Below are 26,083 nucleotides of genomic sequence, written 5' to 3' on the forward strand. Positions count from 1 at the left end.
AATAAAAAGTGGGCTAGAAAGTAGAAATAAGATTTCAAGAGAAAGAGGAAAATACAAGGTTATGAGTCCTTAATCTTATGTTCCTCCATTCAAACTTATTCTTTTTCCTGCTCTTGATAAGCACCTTCAAAATCATTCCCAGTCCCACCACCCTTAGGTCCTGAAATATCTAACCTAAATATTTCATGAATCTTCTGTTTTTTCCTCCACTTTGGGGTTCCTATTTCTAGCTATCTTTCAGAACTTTGACTATTTATGATTCTCAGTGTCACCAGAAAGCAAGCAAGGAAAGTAAGTGAAAGTTTCACAAGTTATTCAGCATAAATTATAAATTAATTGTGTCATTCAGAACTTTGCTTTCTGTCCAGAACAAATCTAACCAATGTTCTAAGTTATAGATAGATATAGATGTAGCTATAGATCTATACATATAGATCTATATCTTTTCACTAAGACAACATGAACAAATAAGAACTGCTTAATCTCACCTGATGCTTCATGTAATGATTCATGTAGGGGGTTGCCATTTTACTAACTTTGAGGCAAAATGGACATAGCAAGTTCTTAGTGTTTTCATGGGCTGCTCTAAAATGAGCTTCTACATCAGAAAATGTTGATGATCTAAACTGGCAAACCTAGAAATATAAAGAAGGCTTAGTTTAACTTGAAATTTTATAACTTCTTGCAATTACAATCAAAGTAGCAATAACGGGTCATCTGTTTGGAAGAACACGTACTACTAGTCCAGCTCTGCTGCCTATACAACCAAGAATCATATTACTGCAAGTAATAAAGATAACCTTTGAAAGATATCTTTCAAAGTTTAGGCATATATTCCAAAACACAGTAAGACTCTCTTCTTCTTTTCAAATCTACCACCCCCTATCTTGATGTGAATTTTCAAGCTCTGCCAAATCTTGTTCTAAAAAGTTTTTCCTGCTATATAAAACAGAGTATTCTCTTCTTTAGATTTTAAATAGCATCCATGCTATGCCAGTGTCAATTTATCTTCATCTCACTTCCTCGTTACTGGAAGTCACTTCAAATTCTGGAACACTGATCCCAAAGCATTTAATTTGGTTTTCTATAACTAAGAGATTTTCCTATTTCTCTAGCATATCTATAATTTTCCCTATATGATAACCCACATATTTGTCTTTCTCTAGTAGGGCATTTCCTCATCTAGCACAGAGGTCAGCAAACCACAACCCACAGGCAAAATCTACTCCACCCCTTTACTTATAATGCATGAGTTAAACCCAAGGGGGTTTCCACTAATGAAGAGGGTCTTCAATTTTAGCATAGTAACTAATTTTATTTATATGGCTTTAAAAAATCAAAAGAACAATACTATTTCATGGCACATGAAAATTAAACAAACACTTAACTACACAATAAAATGTGTGTGTACCTGGCAAACATATGGCATTTCACCAGGTTTATGGGTGTCCTTCATATGTTGTAAAAGAATATGCTCTGTTTCAAATGATAATTCACAGATTTTGCAAATAGCTGAAAGTGGAAAAAAACACATTATACCATTTAAGGATGTATATAAAAAAAGATTCATTTTGTACATCCACAACAAGTAATAATAATAGTAGAAGTAATAGTGATGTGGTTCTAACAATTCTATAGCTGTTGACTCTGTAATGCTGTTCCAAGGATATATTAGCTTTTTAATTCTCGTAACATCACTGAGGAAGGTTCTGTTATTTTTATTCCTATTTTTCAGATGAGGAACCAGAAGCACAGAAAAATTAAGTAACTTGCTTGAGATCTCACAGCTGTAGTAAGAGGCAAAGTTGGAATCTGAACCAAATTTGTCCACTTCTCAGACTCTAAATCTTAACATTGTAGTTAACTTTTGTCTAAAGTGTAAATCAAGACAATTGATTTCAAATTTGAAAACCATGGAATCTGGGTGTTCTAATTTAGTCCCCTACACACAATGCATGTGCCAAGGAAGTTTCCACTAATGAACTGTTTATAAGAAAGATTTCAATTATTTTATTTTATTTTATTTTTTTGAGATGGAGTCTCACTCTTGTTGCCCAGGCTGGAGTGCAATGGTGCCATCTCGGCTCACCGCAACCTCTGCCTCCTGGGTTCAAGTGATTCTCCTGCCTCAGTCTCCTGAGTAGCTGGGATTACAGGCATGCGCCACCTTGCCCGGCTAATTTTGTATTTTTAGTACAGATGGGGTTTCTCCATGTTAGTCAGGCTGGTCTCTAACTCCTGACCTCAGGTGATCAACCCACCTCGGCCTCCCAGAGTGCTGGGATTACAGGAATGAGCCACTGCCCCCAACCAAGGGACTTCAATTTTAACAATTTTTTTTCTTCTACTTTTTTTTTTTTTTTGTAGAGGCAGGGTCTTACTATGTTGCCCAGGCAGTGGGCTATTCACAAGTGCAATTGATCGTAGCATTCTATAGTACTGAACTCATGGGCTCAAGTGATCCTCCTGCCTCAGCCTCCTCAGTAGCTGGGCGTATAGGCATGCACCATCACACCTGGCTTTAGAACACATTTCATCTAAGTTTATAAAAGTTATGATTTTTTTTTCAATTTTGCCCTCATATTACAAAGTCTACTTCTTATTTTTTTCTGTCAGAATTTTTAAGGTTTCCTCACAGTTCGGATGATCAAAGTCAATAATATTCAGGATTCCAAAGAAACTTTCACTTACTAGAAAACTCATGGGGAGTGTGTGTACTCTCAATGTGGCACTGCAGTTGGAAGGGTGTGGGATATTGCCGGTAACAGTGCTGGCAGGTGGTGTGGTTTTCCCAGCTTTCATTGTTCTGCTTCTCAAGTTCCAAGTGATGTTTCATGTGGTTCATAAACCTACAAACAATTTGCCAATAAGAGCAAAAATTCAGACTTATAACCAAAGAAAAACCTCACAAATAAGTCTCTGAACCTAAATTTTTAAAATGTAATTCTATGACTCAAAATAACATCTCCAAGGCCTGAAAGCCCTCTAGAAAGTGTCTACTTTAAATAATTTACTTTCATTAAGTGGTTCAGTAAGGTTTTTTTATCTTTGTTCTTAAAATAATCCATTAATGTAGTAGTATGAAACATCACTAATTTGCTGTAACACTTTATCATTATTTTAGATTTAAAATTTTTTTTAGCAAAGAGAAATAGCAGGCTTCTTTTCCATACATGAAATACTATTCACATTTTAAAATAAAATACTGAAAGGACGGAAACCCTACCACCAAAAGCAGCTACAGTGAAGAGACAAATCTTTGAAAGCTTTGAAGATTTCAGCTGCTCAAAAGACAAACTGCTGGTATATTTTTATTTGTGTCTTGGTTTCTAAATGCATGCAACAGCAATTTTAATGACTATAATTACAAGAACCTTTTGTTTTATCTAATTATACTGGCTTACTGTTAGCACAAACTATTCATTTTTCTTAGCAGGCTGTGCCCTTTGTAGCACCATCTATTTTTCAGTTTTACCTTCTGCTATTTCAGCTTCTCTAAAAGGCTTCTGAAGAGAAGGAACTATGATGTTCAATGGAAGAGAGTACAATATAAATGGACATACCATTTTCAAAGGGCTTACTAAAACTTTTTGCTGAATTTCAAAGTAAAGTTATTCAATGTAAACAACAGTTTTAAGACTGGGTCAACTACTTACAATTATTATGAATCACTAAAGAAAATAATCTTGAAACAAAGTGATAATGTCATCAACCTACATAGCAATCATTGTGAAGGTTTGGGTTTTTGTCTTTTTTCACACCTCCAAAACACTTCTCTTTGGTTTTGGTAAACGCCTGAAATTTATTTTAAAATTGAAAAATTTGAGCTTTAAATAAGGTTAGTATGGAGGAGGTCATGCTGCATAGGGTTCTTCTTGTGACATGAAGAAAAGTAAGATTCAAAGTCAGCTAGAAAATACAAGTTTCTCATGAAACTGCCTAGTTCAGTAATAAATGTAGGGAAAAGAAGTAATTTTCCCCTAAATTAAAATACATTTTGTCTTTTCTTAAGCTATCTGAAAACAATACAACTAGGTGGATCCTGGAGTCAAACTCTTAAAATACAAGAAGGAACAAAAGCTTTTCAACATGATAATCTGCCTCTGTTCTTAGTAGAAAATATTAGAATTACTTACCGAGGATGGCAGAGCAAAGTAAAGATACTATATTCTTATCTGTCATATCCCAACTTTCAAACAGAAATAAAAATAAATATTTACATACCTAATATTATTTTTAAGAACTTTCGAGCAACTGAAGCATTTAAAAGTTGTGTAAGTCTTTGGCTCTTTCTCAGTGACTCCTTCATGCCTTCCATAATAAAACTCATTGACTAACATGATCAACTTTCCTGTCTCTGAATTAGTCTTGTCTTCATCACATGGACGTTCTGATTTAACAATTACTCCCAAAAATTTAGTTATCATGTCTGGACAACAATGCTGAAAGAGGAAAAAAATATGAGCCTCGTCTATAGCTCTTTTAAAGATTAGATACCAAAAAATGATTGTGTTTACATCTAAGGTCAGATGATATAAAACTACGCTTGGCAATGTATCTAGAAAGATACCAAAATTGTGGCTTCCATTTTCACATATTCTAAAAAAATTCAAACAATAAACACCCACTATCTTAATAAAGGAATAACTTCAATAACAAATTGAAAACCTTAAGATCAGGGATGTTTATATATCTAATATTTTTTCCTTGCAATTTTTCTTTTTAGATGTAAATATTTAATAACAATTTTTTTCTTGGCCCAAAATCACCCATTTCATATCTGTGTCAAGATACAGCTTACATGCTTATACACCACTGGTAGGAATGTAAATTAGTTGAGCCCCTGTAGAAACAGTTTGGAGATTCTCAAAGAACTAAAAATGGAACTACCATTTGACCCAGCAATCTCATCACTGGGTATATACTCACTGGAAAATTAATCGTTCTACCAAAAAGACACCTACAGTTGTATGTTCACTGCAGCACTATTCATAATAGTGAAGACATGGAATCAACCTAGGTGCCCATCAACAGTGGACTGGATAAAGAAAATGTGGTACACATACACTATGGAATGCTACACAGCCATAAAAAAGAATGAAATAACGTCCTTTGCAGCAACATGGATGCAGCTGGAGGCTATTATCCTAAATGAATTAACACAAAAACAAAAAACTAAATATCTTATGTTCTCACTTATAAGTGGAAGCTTCTAAGTGGAAGCTAAACATTGGGTATACACAGACATGAAGATGGAAACTACACTGAGGTCTCCAAAAGTCGGGAGGGAGGAAGGCAGGGGCTGAAAAACTTCCTATTGGGTACTATTGTTCACTATTTGGGTGACAGGATCAGTAGAAGTCCAAACCTCAGCATCATGCAATATACCCTTGTTAACAAACTTGCGCATATACCCCTGAATCTACAATAATTAAAAAAAAAATAGCTTAGGCTGGGTGTGGTGGCTCATGCCTATAATCCCAGCACTTTGGGAGGCTGAGGCAGGCGGATCACGAGGTCAGGAGTTCGAGACCAGCCTGGCCAATATGGTGAAACCCCGTCTCTATTAAAAATACAAAAAAATTAGCCGGGCGTGGTGGCACGTGTCTGTAGTCCCAGCTACTCAGGAGGCTGAGGCAGAAGAATTGCTTGAACCCGGAAGGCGGAGGTTGAAGTGAGCTGAGGTCGCGCCACTGCACTCCAGCCCATGTGACAGAGCAAGACTCCGTCTCAAAAAAAAAAAAAGCTTAAAAGGTAGTTTTACATGCCATTATGTATAAGCTTGATTATCAAATAACACAGTAATATTTAAGTGAAGCCTGGTTGGAACTAGACTTTGAGCACAGCTAACCTGCCATTCTCCAGACTTACCATGCTAGAAAATGTGTGGGACACAAAGAAAGAAGCATCAGTTACATTTTGAATATCTCAACATATTCTATCTAGAATGCCTAAATATCTGAAGGGGAAATCTACCTCATGAATAAAATCAAGACATCATATAAACTGATCCTAATGTGGAATACTTTCATACGTAAGCCTTTTTTATCCAATGAGATAAAACTAATTTATTTATTGTGTATATTTTACAGTTGTAGAATTTCTCTAGAATTCTCTAAGAATAACTGGAGAAAAAAATAGGAGAAACTATCTGAGAAAGGGTTAAAATCCAAAATATATGAGAAATTCCTACAACTCAATAGCAAAAAACCAAATACACTAATTTAAAAATGGGCACAGGAATTGAATAGACAAAAGACTCATGAGTAGCCAACACGTATGTGCAAAGGTGCTCAACATCGCTAATCATCAGGAAAATGCAAACCAAAACTACAATGAGCTATCACCTCACACCTATTAGAACAGCTGTATCAAAAAGACAAAAGATAAGTGCTGATAAGAATGTGGAAAAACGGGAACCATTTTACACTGTTGATGGGAATGTTATTGGTGCAGTCACTATGGAAGACATGGGAGGGTTCTCAAAAAGTTAAAAATAGAACTACCATATGATCCAGTAATCCTACTTCTGTATATATGCCCAAAGGAATTGAAATTGGAATCCCAATGAGACATCTGTACTCCCATGTAGGTAGACTTCATTGCAGGGTTATTCATAATAGCCAAGACATGAAAGCAATCTAAATGTCTATTAATATACAAATGGATGAGGAGGATGGGGTATATATATATATATATATATATATATATATATATATATATATATATATACACTCACACACACACACACACAAATGGAATATTATTCAGCCATAAAAACAGAAAGAAATCTTTTCATTTGCACCAACATGTATGGATTTGGAAAACATGCTAAAGAAAATAAGACAGTCACAGACAGACAAATATTACACGATTTCTGTTATATGAGGAATCTAAAATAGTCAAACTCATAGATGCAGAGAGTAGAATTGTGATTGCCAGGGGCTAGAGGGAGGGGAAAATGGGAAGGTATTAGTCAAAAGGTACGTGGGTTCAGTTATTCAAGATGAGTAAGTCCTAGAGATCTACTATATAGAATAGTGCATATAGTTAACAATACTGTATTACATACTTAAAAAATTTGGCCAGGTGCAGTGGCTCATGCCTGTAATCCCAGCACTTTGGAAGGCCAAGGTGGGCGGATCACCTGAGGTTGGGAGTTCGAGACCAGCCTGACCAACATGGAGAAACCCCATCTCTACTAAAAATACGAAATTAGCTGGGTGTGGTGGTGCATGCCTGTAATCCCAGTTACTCAGGAAGCTGAGGCAGGAGAATTGCTTGAACCCTGGAGGTGGAGGTTGTGGTTGTAGTCAGCTGAGATTGCACCATTGCACTCTAGCCTGGGCAACAAGAGTGAAACTCCGTCTCAAAAAAAAAAAAAAAAAAAAAAAGATTTGCTAAAAGCATAAATTTTCTATTGTGTTCATATCACAAAAAGGTAATAATAATAAAGAGGGTAGGAGGAAACTTTTGAAGGTGATGGTTATGTTTATGACACAAATTGTAATGTTTTCATGGATGTATACTTAGCTCCAAACTCACCGAGCTGTATACATTAAATACAGATTTTTATAGGTCAGTCATACCTCAATAAAGTGTTAAATAAAGACAAGACTACATACTAAATAAATACTAAATAAAGTGTTAAATAAAGACAAGACTACACACTAAAACAAGGGTGGAAAACAAAAGAAAAACTTTCCTAAAATCACAAAGTGAAAGACTTAAAAAAAAAAAAAAAAGGACAAAGAAAGCATAACAAAGCATTGTGAAAAACTAAGACCAATTAAACCTATCAAGACCAGTTAAATTTCTCCTACCAATGAATATACATGGGTTTAACTCAACTTCTAAAAGAAAAGAAGTTTTCATATAGGATCACAAAAGAAAAAACTCTGGTGAAAGCAAGAAAGAACAAAAACAAAGTGATTTGGGAGGGTTGAAAGTAAAAGGATAAGCAAAGAATATAACAGGCAGGTGGAAACAATAAGCAAGCAAGGGTTGTGAGCCTGATATCAAACAAAAAGCACTAAACAGACAAAAAGGACACTACAAAAATGCTAAAGGGTGCACCCACAATGAATCATAAGAGATGGATACATCTATGTCCTAAAGAGCAACACCATGAAACAGAATTGGAAGATATCAAGGGAAATAGTGGTAATGTGAGACTTGGATTCCCCTTTCCCAAACACACTCGGAGGTGAAAACAGCAAAAGACTCAATATAGTTTTGCATCAGAGTAAAGACATTTGTATTTGCAATTTTAGAATTCCTTTTTTGTAAAATGCCGAATTTTAATAAAAATTTGCCAATCTTTGAAATAGTGAACAATTCCTTTTTCTAAGTTGCTTCTTTGCTTTGTACTCTTCTCATCACTTCTTTCCCACATATAATCAACACTGACTTTTTTCTTGCCTCCTTTGCCCCTTCCTGTCATTTACATTGGGCATGCAAAGAGAATATAGACTATCTTTATACACACATAACAGAATACTGTAATATCTACTAAAATATTTTAAGTGGTGTGTTACCTTAATCCCATACTCCATTAGTACTGTGAAAATTACCTAAAACCTAATTTCAAGAGCTTCCTATATTAATAGAAAGCTAGAATTCATTTATAACTATATAAACTATATTATGGATTGAGTTAAAACTATCATTTCATATGAAATGCTCCATCATTAGAAGTTTATTTCTGAGTGCTGAAAATTAAAATGTATGACTAAGGTTTTCATAGGGTAATGTGACAGGGTAATGTGACATGCATAAGTCACCATGGGCAAAAATAAGGTTTTCACAGGGTAATGCGACATGGATATGTCACCACAGGCAAAAAATAAGGTAAACTAAAGGAGCTTTCACTTTACACAAAAGATTAAGCACCTAATAAAACACCTGCTTTACAGGAAGTTTGGAGAATGGCATAATTTAGTCAATAAAATATTCCAATTTGTACATTATTTTCATTTAAAATTAAAATGCAGGCCAGGCACAGTGGCTCACACCTGTAATCCCAGCCTTTGTGAGGCTGGGGCCAGTGGATCCACTTGATGCCAGGAGTTCGAGACCAGTCTGGCCAACATGGCAAAACCCCGTCTCTACTAAAAATACAAAAATTAGCCAGGCATGGTGGTGCTATGTGTAATCCCAGCTACTCGGGAGGCTGAGGCAGGAGAATCGCTTGAACTGGAGAGGCAAAGGTTGCACGGAGCCAAGATTGTGCCACTGCACTCCAGCCTGGGTGACAGAGCAAGACTCTGTCTCAAATAAATAAATAAATAAAAATAAAATACAATATGCATACACTGTACTGCATATGAACTTAATTAAAAAATTTAAATTGATACGTTTATAAATTATTTTGGGGTACATGTGATATTAAGTGCACAGAATATGTAATGATCAAATCAGGATGTCTGAGGTATCCATTACCTCGAGTATCTACCATGTCTCTGCGTTGGCAATATTCTAAGTGCTCTCTCCTATTTTTCACTCTACTTTGCACCAAACATTACAACTTATTCCTTCTATCTAACTGTGTATTTGTGCATAATAACCAATCTCTCTTCCTCTTCTCCTACCCCTCCACACATACCCTTCCTAGCCTCTGGCAACTATTGTTCTACTCTCTACCTCTATGAGATCAACTTTTTTAGCTCTCACGTATGAGTGACAACGTCCATTTGTCTTTCTATGCTTGGCTTATTTCACTTAACATAATGGCCTCCAGTTCTATCCATAACTTTATTTTAAAAATTTCATCATTGGAAAGGATTTTAAAATCTTATATAATCACTGTGAATATCAATTTTAACTTAAGTTACATGGAAATGCCAATATGAGGTTTCTTATCTAAATATCTAGATAAACCAGCAATTACTGTATATCAATTTTTAATATTTTCAAGGATCTATAAACATTTTTAACAACTGAACTTTGAAAAAAATTTTACCTTCATGTGGTATTTCAAAGGATCCAAAAGATTGAACTGAACATTGCACTTTGGACAAGCTCTTAGGTAATCTGCTCCAGCATCATATGGAGATGAGGTATTTGTACCTACAATAAATTAAGGACTTTTAAGACTCAAATTCATCTTTTTAAAACCTTAAATGACCACTAATAATGGTTTTAAAATTCATCACAATTTCTAAAATGTATATATAATACTATTTTTTTTTACATGTCAGATTTCATGTTTACCTTTTGACAGCATAACTTGGGAGGATGTCATTGGAGGAGAGCCAATCAAAGGCAATGAAGTGGAGGGATTTATCTGAGGAACATCTTCACTGGTCTTTGGTTTTTTTGGAGTAACACTGTTTACTTTAGAAGTAGAAGGATGTTTTAATACATATGAAGTATTTTTCATACCTACAAAGATTTAAATAGTGAGAAAGATATTTGTAAATATTTCAGTATGGAATATTGCTTATGTAGAACTGCTACCAAAATGGCTGTACATTTAAAATTGAGCAAAAACAGTTTGGAACTAAGTTAAAGGTAATATAATTTAATAAGCATATCATACAAATGACAATAAAGAATGATTAAAATTTATATGAGCAAGCAGAAATTGCACAGTTACTACTATGAACTACATATCTTTACTTCACAAAATAAACTTTATATACCCAAATTCTAAAAATGCTTTCAAATAAAGAAAACAAACAGGGATCATGAAAAAAGTTAGACCAAAAAATTCCAAGCTAAATAAAATAAATAAAAGTTATAGCACAGGGAATACTCTTTGTACACATCAACTTATATTTAGATGCTTAAATGCATTTGAGTTTGTAAAATATTTAAAAAATTTATTCCAAACGTTTAGAGAAACACTTTTAAATGTTTTTTAAAAAACTTAAGATGTGTAATGTAAAATTCAAGTTGGTTCTTTTTCCACCTAACAACCTAACAGGTGGTTTAAATTACCTTGTTTACTCCCTATATACAAAGTAGAAACAACTAATCTTGAATGATAATACCTCATTCATATGAAAAGGTTTAGAGTTAGTATAATGACTTTCAAAGTATGTTCCCCTTAATCCAATGGGTCTATCTTAGAAAATATAATGGGTATGTCAGATAAAGAAACTCTGCTTTTACGTTTTATTAATTTCTGCATAAATTTTATCTGAGTAAGAATTTCATTGCTAAAGATAGTTCTGAGTTTGAGAGCCACCACCTTAAAGACCAAAGGATTATATAATTCAGGGCATTCCCAAGACAAGTGGGGCTATTTAGGCTATAACCAGACCCAGCAAAAGTGATTTTTGAAAATAATATACGATTGTACTTTGTGATAAGGGTTCTAAAACTGCATGTCATGTTTTAAAAGCTCACAACTGTACATTAATAGGAGAAGCAGTAGAGTAGATATATGCCAGGAAAATAAGTATTACATTAGTGGGTTCCTCTGTTAAATCTGTGTTTCATTCTTTGAGATAAAAATGATTTTTTCCTTAAACAGAAATGATTTTTTCCATCCTCAAAGCACATAATTACTGCCAGCTATATTGAAGGCACCTAAGACGAATTTTTGTGTAATTACTAACATTTTTCTGAGATGCTTAGGTTACTTGAACAACCAATGAGTGCTAGTACTTTGGACTAGGCAACTGATTATATAACCAGCTGGATAATAGACTGTTTTAATATATGCTTATTTTAAGCATGATAAATCTAAGTTAAATAAAATCAACCTGAGCTCAATAGTTTTAAATCCTGACCCTTTAGCTTACTTATTTGTGTTGTGTTTGGCTTGCGGTGTTCCCTACCTCAACTCTTCTTATCTGTGCTAATAAAAATCCTATCCTCATTCTTCAAAATCAAGCTCAAATCCAACTTTCTCTAAGAACTCTCCATGATCTTCTTAGACAGGAGTCCATTAATCATGCTTCTGAACATACAGCACATATTATCATGCATGATTATCATTCTAACAACTGTTTATTGTCAAATCCTTTAAAACTGATCATGCATTTTTCACTTTCCACATATTTTATTTGGGACTCAAAGAAGCCCTGGGATAAACAGAGCAAGAATTAAAATTTAATATTCAAATGGCTCATTTCAGGTCTGGAGAATAAATGCTTTATTTGAGAAAAATAATGTGAGAAAACTGTGGTATAAAGAGGTTAGATGACTTGATAAACAGAAATCTTTAGAATAAAGGCTTAAACCTGTACCTTCCCAATCAACTATAATCCTATTTACTATTCAGGACAAAGTTCCACTCTCTGCTGTATTAATCTTAGAGAGAGAGTAGGAGTCACTGTCTTTACCCTTTGGAAGCTTCAAGAATTCAGTTTTTCTATGAATAAAGATCATGTGCTTTGCAAAACCCGAGTTAAAACAACTATTTTATCTCTCTGTTTGTTTCGGTTCTTGGCTATTTTACTATCTAGATAAGTGACACCTAGATAGGTGAATGTCAAACCAAGTAATATCAAAATGGGAAAATATTTTTGGCACTCATATGACTATAATTTTTTTGTTTTGGTTTGGTAAAGGTTATATACTAATTTATGAGTAAGTAATTACATATGCAAAAAAATTGTGTTCCTCTTTCCATTTAGTGAAACATATCAAACTAGGTAATATAGAGAACAGTAATTGCTTTGATTATAGGGAATTTTTCAATGAGACAAAATTCTTCTATTGGCATACTAATTTATTTTAGGTTAATGAAGAACTTTGTTATGGTGGACATCAAAGAACTGTAACACTTCAATTGGAAAATTTCCATTATTACATCAAAGTATATTTACTGAGTACTTACCATGTGGAAATCACTGTTTCTTTAGTTCTTTCATTTTACAATACTACTCTATAATCATATTTAACTATCATATCCACATCATTTATTTGAATAGAAAGACATTAGCATATTGAGAAATCAACTATAACCATGCACCTTTTCTCATATTAAGTGTCTTCCAAATAATTACTACTTGTTTTCGCAGAGTATTTAAGGCATCAGGGGACTTCCTTGACTCACAGAAATTATATTAAGATTGTTCAGTCCATGGCCGGTTCCAAGTGAAAAAGTGCAAAGAATATGTGCTAGCCAACTTAATAGAAATAAATAAAACATTCTATCACTAAATACAATTTTATATATCACCCAAGAAAGGCGTTCAGTGATGATTAGCTCTATTCCATGTTATAATATATGAAAAACTTAACATGAAGGTATGGGCTTCAAAACAGAAATTCAATTCCATATGTATATTCAACAAGTCTCTTTTTATAATTTTTGTGAAAGAGCGCTAAACCAAACCTTCTCTAAAAATTGCTGGTATGTCTTGGGATGGTGGTAGTGATTCCTGGGTCGAGTCAAACAGTAAAATTGAAGAATTATCCGATCCAACTTGTGAATTCTTTGTAAAATCCTGTAAAAATTTACAATTATTTTGTTTCATAAACTTTTATAGAGATAAATTTAGCTGTATGTCAATACTATAAAGAATCTTAATAACTCAATTACTAATATGGTATAAAACACAAAAGTAATTAGTCTCTGCCAAAATTAGCATCTACTGGGTGAGGAGTATATGGGAACTCTGCATTATTTTTGTAATTTTTCTGTAAATCTAAAATTAGTTTGAAATAAAATGTTAAAATTTAAAAATAATAATACTGGCAAAGTAGAGGTTATATTTTGGAACAACTTTTCTGCAAGGAAATTTTAGCAGTATCTATATCAAGGGCTTTTTAAAAAAAGTTCATATTCTTTGGTCTAATTATTCCAATTACTCCATTTCTAAGAATCTATGCTAAAGAAATGAAAATGTTTAATGAAGAATGATTTATAATAGCAAAAATTGAAAACCTGTATGTCTAACAATAAACAAATGACTAAATAAATTAAATGATACTATCACATAACATCATGTTTTTGGGAAATACCCAATGACAAAGAACAATGTTCCCAGTACAATGTTCAGTGAAAAATGAGGAATAGATATCAAATATGTATTAATATGGTCCCCTGACTGACATACTCTAATGTCACCCTAACCATCTACAGAAAACGAAAATCAAAATACAGTATGTATTCCTTCCTGTCTCTTTTCTAACCTATCCCTCCTTACACGTTACTTTTATAATGAGGATATAAAGATTTTGCTTGCTTGTTTTGTGCTTACACTTTGAGAGATGATTAGGTTTTAGACGATGACTTAATTGTAACCAAGTGCAATCTTACCACAAAGTAAATATTTTCTCTAAATATTTTTTATTTAAAAGTTTAAAAGTGGAAAATATCCATTTGCAATTTCCAAAAATAGTTAACAGAAGTTCCTCTGAATAAAGGTAACACTTTCAACCTTTTCTGAGGTGACATCTCTGATAAATTAAGTACCACAATTTCAGAAAGCAGACACATTATTCAACAAATAGCCTGTTAAATAATTCTCCAATTGGGAATTTCTTATGTCTCATAAAATATTTCAGAAAGATAACAAATATTAACAGTAAGGCAGACTAGGCAATAGGCTGAGATTCAGAAGACCTGTCCATTTATTTAACTATGTTACCTTGGGCAAGCCACTTCTGAGCTTCAAGTTATTTACCTTTCCAACTGAAATAAGAGCCACTAATAATTATGTATTTAAAATGTACTTGCCTCTTTCACAGTACATGTATTATATTAATAGTTGTCATAACAGTACTAATAAAGACCTAACATTATCTCACATTTTATAAATAGGTAAACTAAAATTTCTTGTAGTTAAGGTTCCCAGTACAACCCAGCCTGTTACAGATGAAGGAGCTGGAATCAGAACTAAGGTCCGCCTGATTACAAAGCCTGTGTCCTTAAGCTGTATCTTTAAAAGAGATAATAATAATACTCACTTTAAAAGAGATAATAATAATATTCTCCTTCCCTGCCTGAAAGAACTGAGATACAGATAATGAAATAGATTTAAATTTTTAAATAAAATTTCCTTATGTAGGATTCTCAATTCATTTGAGAATATCTGTCATTCTCAACTCTGGCTGCACATTACAATCACTTGGAGAGTTTTACAATGTCAACACAGTGAAGAGCACAAATGTCTACAATAGTTTTAACCTCACAGACCCCTTGAAAGAGACTTAGGGAACCATAAGGGTACACCACTGCTCTAAGGCAGTGCTTCCATTTAAAAAGTACATACTTAATGGGGCTGAGTGCAGTGGCTCATGCCTGTAATCCCAACACTTTGGGAGGCTGAGATGGAGGATAGCTTGAGGCCAGGAGTTCAAGACCAGCCTGGGCAACACAGTGAGACCCCCCACCCATCTCTAAAAAAAATTAAAAGCCAAATTAGCTGGGCATGGTGGTGCATGCCTGTAGTCCCAACTACTCAGGAGGCTAAGTGGAAAGATTGCTTGAGCCCAGGAGTTGGAGGCTGCAGTGAGCTATGATCATGCTACTGCATTCCAGAGTGGGTGACAGAGCAAGACCCTGTCTCTAAATAAAGTATACGCTTAAATGTATAAATGGATGTGTGTATACACATATTTTTAAAATTCTGGGTTAACCTGGATTGAAATACCAGATCCATCATTTACCAGCTGTGTGTCCTTGAGTGAATCATTTATCCTCTTGAGCCTGAGTTTCCTCAACTATAAAATGGGAATAATAATAGTGCCCATCTCAGCTGGGCGTGGTGGCTCACGTCTGTAATTCCACACTTTGGGAAGCCAAGCGGGGGCAGATCACCTGAGGTCAGGAGTTTGAGACTAGCCTGGCCACCATGGCGAAACCCTGTCTCTACTAAAAATACAAAAATTAACTGGGTGTGGTGGTGCGTGCCTGTAATCCCAGCTACTCGGGAGGCTGAGGTAGGAGAATCTCTTGAACTTGGGAGGCAGAGGTTGCAGAGAGCTGAGATCGCGTGACTGCACTCCCATCTGGGAGACAGAGCAAGACATCGTCTCAAAAAAAAAAAAAAAAAATAAATAAAAATTGTGCCTACCTCATAAAGATGCCATAAGAATTAAATGAGATTAAAACAAAGACTTGTACATATTAACAGGCCAGTAAATGTTAAGTATTATCATTATCTATTACTTTTACTAAAAGTTTTTAAAGCTAAACTATGAAAGTATGATTTCAGAATAAGCAGCAATAATGACTTCAGAACACTTTCCAATTTAAGAACACTTGTTTCAGTTTATTTACTTAAAAATGTTGCCATTATGCATTATTCATGTTGTGATACATTTTAATTTTTTATTTTGTTGTTTTTTGTCTTTTTGAGATGGAGTCTCACTCTGTTGCCTGGGTTGGAGTGCAGTGGTGCGATCTCGGCTCACTGCGATCTCGGCTCACTGCAACCTCCGCCTCCCAGGTTTAAGCGATTCTCCTGCCTCAGACTCCCAAATAGCTGGGACTACAGGCATGCGCCAACATGCCTGGCTAATTTTTTTGTATTTTTAGTAGAGACAGGGTTTCACCATGTTTGCCAGACTGGTGATCCACCCACCTCGGCCTCCCAAAGTGCTGGGATTACAGGCATGAGCCATTGTGCCCAGCCTTTACTTTTTTTATTAAAGAGAGACAGGGTTTCACCATGTTGCTCAGGCTGGTCTCGAACTACTGAGCTCAAGCAGTCCACCTCCCTCAGCCTCCCAAAGTGCTAGGATTACAGGTGTAAGCCACTATGCCCAACCTGATCACACTTTTTCACTCATATTTAGACAGTATAGTTTTCAATACTGTATTTAAGCATATTAGCTGATTTATTAATATGTTGGATAATTCCTGCAGTTATTATTTTGGGTTCTGGTTGAGTTATATCATAAAGATGGGGATTATTTTTCTACTGAAATGGTAACTAGCTATGATAGTTCACAATTTTTTGGGTTTGTTTGTGTTGGCTTTTGTTTTTTTCTTGAATCAGGATCTCACCCTCTCACCCAGGCTGGAATGCAGTGGTATGATCTTGGCTCACTGCAGCCTTGACCTCCAGGGCTCAAGCGATACTCCCATCTCAGCCTCCCGAGTAGCTGGGACTACAGGTGGTGCACCACTATGCCCAGCTAATTTTTTGTATTTTTGTAGAGATGTGGTCTTGCCATGTTGGCCAGGCTGGTCTCGAACTCCTGGGCTCAAGCGATCTGCCTGCCTTGGCCTCCCAAAGTACCAAAGATTACAGGCGTGAGCCACTGTGCCCGGCTGACAGATCACAATTTTAACTCAGTATTATAATAGCCAATGTGTCCCTGAATTAATTGTGTAATTTTATAAACACTTACAGGTTTAGACACATTCTCAACAGTAACAGAGCTTTGTGAAGATTTAGATACAGGATGAAATCTAGGCGAGGCAGCCACTGGATTTGATGGTGGGTCTCTGCAGCGTTGACTTGCAGTCCTGAATATTTCAGGAATACCTGTATTTTAAAATTACACAACATATTGAATATATTTCTATACAACCAATTATATCAAAATATTTAACTTTAAAATTGAAATACTACAGTAATACTGTACCTGGACTGTGTGGCTCACTCTTTATTCCTTTTGAAGATGAGCTGGAGTGGCCTCTGTTCAAAATATCTATAAAATTATATTTATTTTAAAATTTGTTATGTGAATGAAATATATACTAATAGAAAAATTCCTCCAAAAATATATCTTTGCATAACCAATAATTCAAGTATATTTCTTTCCTTTAATGGTGACAGGGTTGTGTACAGATTCAGATTCCCGTGACTTGAAATCAAACCCTTCCCCAATCCTGTGCCACATTCACACCTCTAAAAATCTGGAAGTTTCATGATGGGAGGGCTGATTGGATTAACTTTCTGTACCATTACTCTTGAGTTCTGCATAGGAAATTATCAGAGACTACAGACTAAATTAAACCTGGAGTTCCAGAGTATCTGATTAGACTAAATTAAACCTGGAGTTCCAGAGTATCTGATTAATGTAAGGGGTTTCAAATCTCTTACTACGCTAGAAGTCAGTTTGAGCCTCACAAAACCCTCTGGATCGGTTTAAGATTGCACACCCTTGTACCCATATGAACTCCGTAACTTCTAGGTTAGTGAGGGGTCAAATTGAAATTTGGAAGAATAGTGATTTGCTTGAAATTGCTTATCAGGAAAAGGTACAAAGCATTAACAAATCCCATAAAACCTCAAAAATTTTCCTTTTTTCTCTCCTAGTAGAAAAGAACCAGATCCCGGCCAGGCGCGGTGGCTCCCACCTGTAATCCCAGCACTTTGGGAGGCCGAGGCAGGCGGATCATGAGGTCAGGAGATCGAGACCATCCTGGCTAACATGGTGAAACCCTGTCTCTACTAAAAATACAAAAAAATTAGCTGGGCGTGGTGGCAGGCACCTGTAGTCCCAGCTACTTGGGAGGCTGAGGCAGGAGAATGGCGTGAACCCGGGAGGTGGAGCTTGCAGTGAGCCGAGACCGTGCCACTGCACTCCAGCCTGGGCGACAGAGCGAGACTCCATCTTAAAAAAAAAAAAAAAAAAAAAAAAAAAAAAAGAAAAGAAAGAAAAGAGAAAAGAATCAGATCTCATGAAACAATTCTATTAAGTGAAGGGTCACACCAAAGTAGGGTTGCTTTCTGATCATAGAAATGCAGTACTCTATGAGTAAACATTACAGAAGTCTTCTAAAAGAAAAATCTCCTCAAACAACTTGATAATGTTTTCATTCAGAAATTCAAGATAAGTATTATTCAATCCACTAAGAGCTATTTTTACTTTTTGGTGGTTATAGTCTACCAATCACAAGTTTTTTCCTCTCCTTCCCCTACCTTCATTGTTGTTCTATATAAACATTTAGATGAGATCCCATATGCTAAAATATTTTATAGCTCACAAATAAAACATCAATAAAATCACTTAAATTCTGAGTTATCAATATAGAAAAGAAATTCTAGTGGGCCCAATACCCTTTTTGATAGAATCCCTTAAAACGAATACACATTGTTTTGGTTGAGTACTGCTAAGTCATCTACAATCAATATAAATCCAACTTGAATCTTAATTGTCATGCTTCAATATGATGATTTGAGTAATAATTTTGAAATATGGTAATATTTCAGCATAAAAATTGTCACAGTGACTAGAAATAAGAGAATATTCTATTCTACTATCAACAATAAATATGCCAAATATATCTAGCTCATTTAATAATTTAAGTGGCTCTCCACTTAGAACCTCCCAATTTGCCACAGGAAATGATACTGAGAATTCAATTGGCTAAATTATTCTGCCTCTGATAAAACTGAGTAGAAATGCTATTCCAAGTTTAGAGCCAAGAGAAGTAAGAACTAGGCTTTCAGAAAATTTAAAACTCATCTCTTAACCACACTATTACTCATTGCCATGGTAAGAAAGAAGACTGGTATGCTGGCTACATTCCTTGACTTATCCAGGCCTAAAAAAAGTAAATAAAATGAAAAAGGATCTGTTTTCCTCTTTCTCTCCTGAAATTCAGTTATGTTGTCCCTTGCACTTTAGACACATTTGAGGACTTTTTTTTTCTTTTTTTGAGATATAGTCTTGCTCTGTTACCTAGGCTGGAGTGCAGTGATGTGATCTTGGCTCACTGCAACCTCTGCCTCCAGGTTCAGGCGATTCTCATGCCTCAGCCTCCTGAGTAGCTGGGACTACAGGCACGCGCCACCATGACTGGCTAATTTTTTTATCTTTATAGTAGAGAGGGGGTTTCACCATGTTGGCCAGGCTGGTCTCAAACTCCTGGCCTCAAGTGATGTACCCACTTCGGCCTCCCAAACTGCTAGGATTACAGGGAGGAGATATTTTATTTTAATAAGCATCACCAGTATCTTCACTTTAACATTGTAATAATGCCAAGTCTAATTACTCTAACAGAAATCTAACAATCCACAAAGGTACTGGACATGTTTTGCTAGAAAGCCATAAAGATTTACGTGTGCTGACGGCCTGCATTGTCCAAGTATAGTGTTGGAAAACCAGACCCTCCCTCCTTCGTGAATATAAACAGTAGTTGCGGAAGATGGGTGTAGCCAGAGGCTACAGCACATGCTGGTAGACAGACCAGAGATTCTATAATCATGCAGCACCTATGCATTTTATAGTCATATATCAAGATGATACTTTGATGAGGCAGTTGCTTAGACATTAGAACCCCCATCAGACACTAACACAAACTTATTTAGCATATCAGGATATTTTAAGAAAAGTATTCCAAACACTTCCTTTACTGTACATCTGAGTTTAAGGGAGAAAAAAAATTAACAAATAAATAGATACGCTACTTGGTTCCATTAAAAATTATGATTTCCTATCTCAGAAGGCTTACAATGCTGTTCAGGTCATCTTAACCCTCAATTAACTTAGTTATTTCCTTTTGCTCACATCTGATATTTTAACCTCTCACCTCCTTACTCCAGTCCCCAACTACATTCCCGCTTTGATTCTCACAAGTTCTTACGGACCTTTACTCTCCCTCCCTCTTACCTCTAACTCCTTACAGAAGAACAACAGTATCAAAGACAGGTAAGATATCTCATATATTTTCCATTAGAAACAACCATCTTATGAAACGTTACTTCACTGAAAGTAAATGCTTACTTGAAATGGCTGGTTTTGAACTTGATATCTCTCCAACAAAGATCAGTTCATCGTCATCCTCATCCTGAGTTTCTTCTACTTTCTTCTGCCATGGTTCTAGCTCTTCTTCTTCACATTCCATAAAGAGTTCTGCCATTTTTGAAATGTCTAATTTTCAAAAGGAGAGAAGCTAACTTTATTTTCAAAGAGAAAAATATTTTTTGTGCAATACACAGTATGATATTTAAGACGCACTTTAATAATCCTAATAGCAATTACTGACTTGATACTTGTTTGTTTTTGAGACAGAGTTTTGCTCTTGTTGCCCAGGCGTGATCCCGGCTCACTGCAACCTCCACCTCCCGAGTTCAAACGATTCTCCTGCCTCAGCCTCCCAAGTAGCTGGGATTACAGGCGCCCACTGCTACGCCCAGTTAATTTTTGTATTTTTCGTAGAGGTGGGTTTCACCATGTTGACCAGGCTGGTCTCCAACTCCTGACCTCAAGTGATCCGCCTGCTTCGGCCTCCCAAAGTGCTGGGATTACAGGCGTGAGCCACCATGCCCAGCCTACTGACTTGATTCTCGTGCCTCAGCCTCCTGAGTAGCTGGGACTACAGGCATGGTCTACGGTGGACCCTCCCCCACCCTGAGCGGCCATCTCTGCCTTGTAATCAGTACATGGTAGCAAAAGAAATGAGCTCAGAACTAAATCTCTAAGATCTAAACCAGTTAAACTTGGCTAGACAGATAGATAATGAAGGATAGTAGTCATTTACAGTGGCCAATATATTTTAGGATCAAATCCAAAGTGAGTTTTAGTTATAGGACTAGGATGATTATATCTACAAAAAAAGATTGTAGCTATTATCTGAAAAAAAAATCCACTTGTATAAACAAGGGAGATAAACTAAGAATAAGAGAAAATACATAGGAGATATACTAGAAAAACGGAACCAGATTCAGGTATATCAGGCACAGAGCAAAGCAGGGATGAGGTACTAGACTGAAAATACGGAAATTAAGTGAAACTTAATTCCATTCCAGGACAGATTAGACATTTCTCATTTGAAGAAACTAAGTAAAAAATATACTGTGAATATCACCAGCCTACAAGTTCTGACCAAAATCAGATCTCCTGGGAAGCATTTTAGTGCCTCACTCTTAAATATGGGTGGACAACCAATGTGTACCAGAAAATTGAGGAAAACCTTCAATGTGAAACACCAAAGCAATAAAACAGATTAAAGGATTTTAAAGAAAATCGACAGCTAGGCAGGATGGCAGACTAGATACAGCCAGGTGGAACACCTGCCACCGAGGGACTGGGACAACTGCTGCACTCCTAACAGATCTTCAAAGGGGAGGCGCTGAGTGGCCTGAGGGAAGACACAGAAGCTGGAATGAAGCCGGAGGAAACCGGGAAGCCTGTATGGGGCTACTGTGCACCGGGACTGGTTCCTGGCCTCCAATGACTCCGGGGGAATGGGTGAGTTGAACTGGCAAGGAGCAACTCACTCTTGCCATGGATCTCTGGGAATCCTGGCAGGAGAAGACCCTTTGATCACCACGGACACTTTAGTTGGCAGGGAGAGCTGCTTAGAGAAGTGGTAGAGGCAGCACGCGAGCCGGTGTGGAGCCCAGAGGGTTTGTTGCAGGAGCATCTGTATTCGAGCACAGCCTGGGATGCCCATCCCCCTAGGCTCTGCTTGTTTCCATAGGAGACTGTAGCACTAGGGGAACTGTCAGACCTGAACTCTGCAGGGTGGTCTTGCCCATCTGACCTGAGCACTTTTTGGTCTGCTGTCCTCTCCTGGAGCCCCAGCCTGCCCATTCCCTCTTGCAGTACAGCCTAGGGTGCCCTGATGGCCCGCATCATAGCTCCTGAGCTGGCCGACCAGCTTGACCAGCGGAGAGCTCCAGCAGGGTTGCCCCTGTGGCCATGCACTGGCCCACCTGCTCATTCTCCCCACTCCAGCTTACCCTGGGTCCATGGCCACCCTCCACATCACTTTGCCAGTCAGTGCGTATGTGCGCAGGTGGATCTTGCCTTCCCTGCCCCGTAAGCACACATGTGTATGTGCACCCTGCCCTGCCTGCTGCCAGTGGGAGTGCACTCTGCCCACCCTCCTCTGCCATACTACCATTGTAGTCGGAGCCTTGGTGAGCACAGAGCCCGCAAGACCTGTGCCCACCAGCACCCTGCCCCTGAGCCACCACTGCCACTAGAATGTAACTACGCACAGAGAACAGTGGACCCTCCCCCACCCTGAGCAGCCATCTCTGCCTGTATCAACATGTACAAAGAGTGCATACAGTCCTGCAACGGCCAGTGCCCCATCCCCATGCTAATGCCACCACCAGCATGACCATACACACAGTTGCCAGCTGGGGCCCCTGCACTCCTGAGCCACGCTGCCTCTGCTGCTTCTGCGAAAGCCCACGCAGAAGCCACTAGCACCCTGCAGCAGCTGATGAGTGTGCACTCTGCTGTGCTGCTGCTGCCATTGGCATGTGTGAACAAGAATGGGCCCTGCTGTCACTGCCCTACAAAACAGTTTGGCTGGCACCACCCATTGGCGTGCTGGGACAAGAGGTCCACAAGCACCTCAGTCCCCCTAGCACAGTGAGTTCCTAACCTTGAGAAGCCAGAGAAAAAAGCAGAGGCCCAATATCAGTCCCACAAAATTAGAGCATGCACTCCAGGAGTTGTAAGCTGAGCCTTGGCCCCCTAAAATCTTCTAGAAATGAAGCCAGTTGACTGAATCTACCTTATACCACAATCAAACCCTTAAGGTCATCAGGTAGGATAGAAGAAAAAAAAATCCAAAGGACAGCAACTTCAAAGACTGAAGGAACATCAGCCCACAAAGAAGAGAAAGAACCAGCAAAAGAACTCTGACAACTCAAAAAGCCACAGTGCCTTCTTTCCTCCAAACAACTGCATTAGCTCTCCAGCAAGGGTTCTGAAGGGCGCTGAGATGGCTGAAAGAACAGAAAAAAGAATTCAGAATATGAACAGGAATAAAGGTCACCGAGATGCAGGAGTACACTGAAACCTAATCCAAGGAAGCTAAGAATCACAGTAAAACAATACAGGAGCTTACAGACAAAATAGCCAGTATAGAAAAGAACGTAACTGACCCGATAGAGCTAAAAAACATACAAGAATTTCAAAATGCAATCACAAGTATTAATAGCAGAATAGAACAAGCGGAGAAAAGAATCTCAGAGCTTGAAGACTAGTTTTCTAAGATAGCCAAAAAAATATAGAGAAAAAAGAATGAAAAGGAACAAACAAGACTTCTGAGAAATATGGGATTATGTAAAGAGACCACTAAACACCCACATCGAAAAGACATCTCAATTTAACATCCTACCATGACAACAAAAAGAACTAGAGAACCAAGAGCAAACCAATCCCAAAGCTAAGAGAGAAGACAAGAAATGTCCAAAATCAGAGCTGAACTGAAGGAGACTGAGACAAGAAAAACCATTCAAAAGATTAGTGAATCAGGGAGTTGTTTTTTTGAAAAAATTAAAAAAAATAGGCCACTAGCTAGACTAATACAGAATAGAGAAGATCCAAATAAACACAATAAGAAACAACAAAGGAGATACAACAACTGAACCCAGAAAAATACAAATAAACATCAGACAATATTATGAACACCTCTATGCATACCAACTAGAAAATCCAGAAAAAATGAATAAATTTTGGGACACATTCACTCTCCCCAGACTGAACCAGAAATAAACTGAAGCCCCGAACAGAATAATAATGAGCTCTGAAATTGAACCAGTAAAAAGAGCCTACCAATCAAAAAAAGGTGAGGACCAGATGGATTCACACTTGAATTCTACAAGATGTACAAAGAAGAGCTGGTACTATTCCTACCGAAAGTCCTTCCTAACTCATTCTATGAGGCCAGCATTGTCCTGATAACAAAACCTGGAAGAGATACAACAAAAAAATAAAATTTGGCTGGATGCAGTGGCTCACACCAGTAATTCCAACATTTTGGAAGGCGGAGGTGGGCGGTTAACTTGAGGCCAGGAGTTCGAGACCAGCCTGGATAACATGGTGAAACCCCCATCTCTACTAAAATACAAAATTAGCCAGGGTGATGGTGAAAGCCTGTAATCTCAGCTACTTGGGAGTCAGAGGCAGAAGATTCACTTGAACCCAAGAGGCAGAGGTTGCAATAAGGTGAGATCGCACCACTGTACTCCAGCCTGTGCGACAGAGTAACACTGAGTCTCAAAAAAAAAAAAAAAAAAAAAAAAAAAAAAATAATAATAATAATAATAATAATAATAATAATAAAGAACAGCTTAGCCAGGCATGATGGCAAGTACTTCTTTCCCAGCTACTCAAAACGCCGAGGTGGGAGAATCACCTGAGCCCCAGGAGACTGGGGATGCAGTGAGCCATGATGGCACCACTGTACTCCAGTCTAGGCAAACAGAGTAACGACCTGTCTCAAAAAAAAAAAAAAAAAAGACCAGCAATATTATACAACATTTCCCTCTCATTCACCCTTTCTTTCTCAGGAAGAATCCACCAAAACGAGACTTAAGAAGGAGGACAATGCAGGATGCAGAAAATCTGACATTCGGCACAATACAAAAACAAAAGAAAATCCCAGGACAACAGCTGTGCAGCAGGCCTACAGAGCAAACAGCCAGAGTAGCGCAGGAGAATACCACTTCCAGGAGACTGGCCAATCTTCCAAAATATTAAGCATTAAATTGTTAGATAACCTGACAAGTTTCACAGTGTAAGAAAAGTGAATTAAGAGGCCATGGGGCCGGGCGCAGTAGTGGTGCATGCCTGTAGTTCCAGCTACCCAGGAGGCTAAAGAATGAGAATCTCTGGAACCCAGGAAGAGAACGAGAATCTCTGGAACCCGGAAGGGGAAGCGCAGTGAACCGAGATCGAAACACTGCACTCCAGCCTGGGAGGCAGCGCTAGACTTCGTCTGAAAAAACAAAAACAAAAACAGAGGTGACAGAAGGAGCCTGGCGCAGGGGCTCACGACCTTAATTCCAGCACTCTGGGAGGCTGGGGTGGGCAGATCACTTGATGTCAGGAGTTCAAGACCAGCCTGGCCAACACGGCGAAACCCTGTCTCTACTAAAAACACAAAAATTAGCCAGGCATGATGGCGCACACCTGTAAGCCCAACTATTTGGGAGGCTGGGGCAGGGGAATCGCTTGAACCCAGGAGGTGGAGGGTGCAGTGAGCTGAGATTGTGCCACTGCACTACAGCCTGGGTGGCAGAATGAGACGCTATCTCAGAAAAAAATGAAAAACAAAAAATGAAAAAACCAATAATCAAAAAACCAAAAAGCTTTCATGCCAACATCTTTGATGAACATGGATGCAAAAATCCTCAAAAAAATATTGGCAAACCGAATACAGCAGCACATCAAAAAGCTTATCTACTACTATCTTGTAGGCTTTATCCCTGGGATGCAGGGTTCATTCAACACATACAAATCAATAAATGTGATT

At 37.4% G+C, this 26,083-nt stretch overlaps 1 protein-coding gene across 2 annotated transcripts in view; it reads right to left on the minus strand.

The window, feature by feature from the left end:
• Window positions 1-26,083, minus strand: part of ZNF280C (zinc finger protein 280C) — a 65,812-nt gene that overhangs the window by 23,456 nt on the left and 16,273 nt on the right. For both annotated transcript variants that reach the window (XM_054472314.2, XM_054472313.2), the window contains exons 3-12: window positions 20,587-20,733; window positions 17,497-17,562; window positions 17,260-17,396; window positions 13,292-13,403; window positions 10,213-10,383; window positions 9,962-10,068; window positions 4,225-4,442; window positions 2,692-2,849; window positions 1,412-1,512; window positions 489-635 (exon numbers count right to left, since the gene is read on the minus strand). In XM_054472314.2, the coding sequence (XP_054328289.1) occupies window positions 489-635; window positions 1,412-1,512; window positions 2,692-2,849; window positions 4,225-4,442; window positions 9,962-10,068; window positions 10,213-10,383; window positions 13,292-13,403; window positions 17,260-17,396; window positions 17,497-17,562; window positions 20,587-20,733 (1,364 nt within the window). The remainder of the gene's footprint in view (window positions 1-488; window positions 636-1,411; window positions 1,513-2,691; window positions 2,850-4,224; window positions 4,443-9,961; window positions 10,069-10,212; window positions 10,384-13,291; window positions 13,404-17,259; window positions 17,397-17,496; window positions 17,563-20,586; window positions 20,734-26,083) is intronic.

Source organism: Pongo pygmaeus, chromosome X, assembly GCF_028885625.2.
Source record: "Pongo pygmaeus isolate AG05252 chromosome X, NHGRI_mPonPyg2-v2.0_pri, whole genome shotgun sequence".
Classification (NCBI taxonomy): Eukaryota; Metazoa; Chordata; class Mammalia; order Primates; family Hominidae; genus Pongo; species Pongo pygmaeus.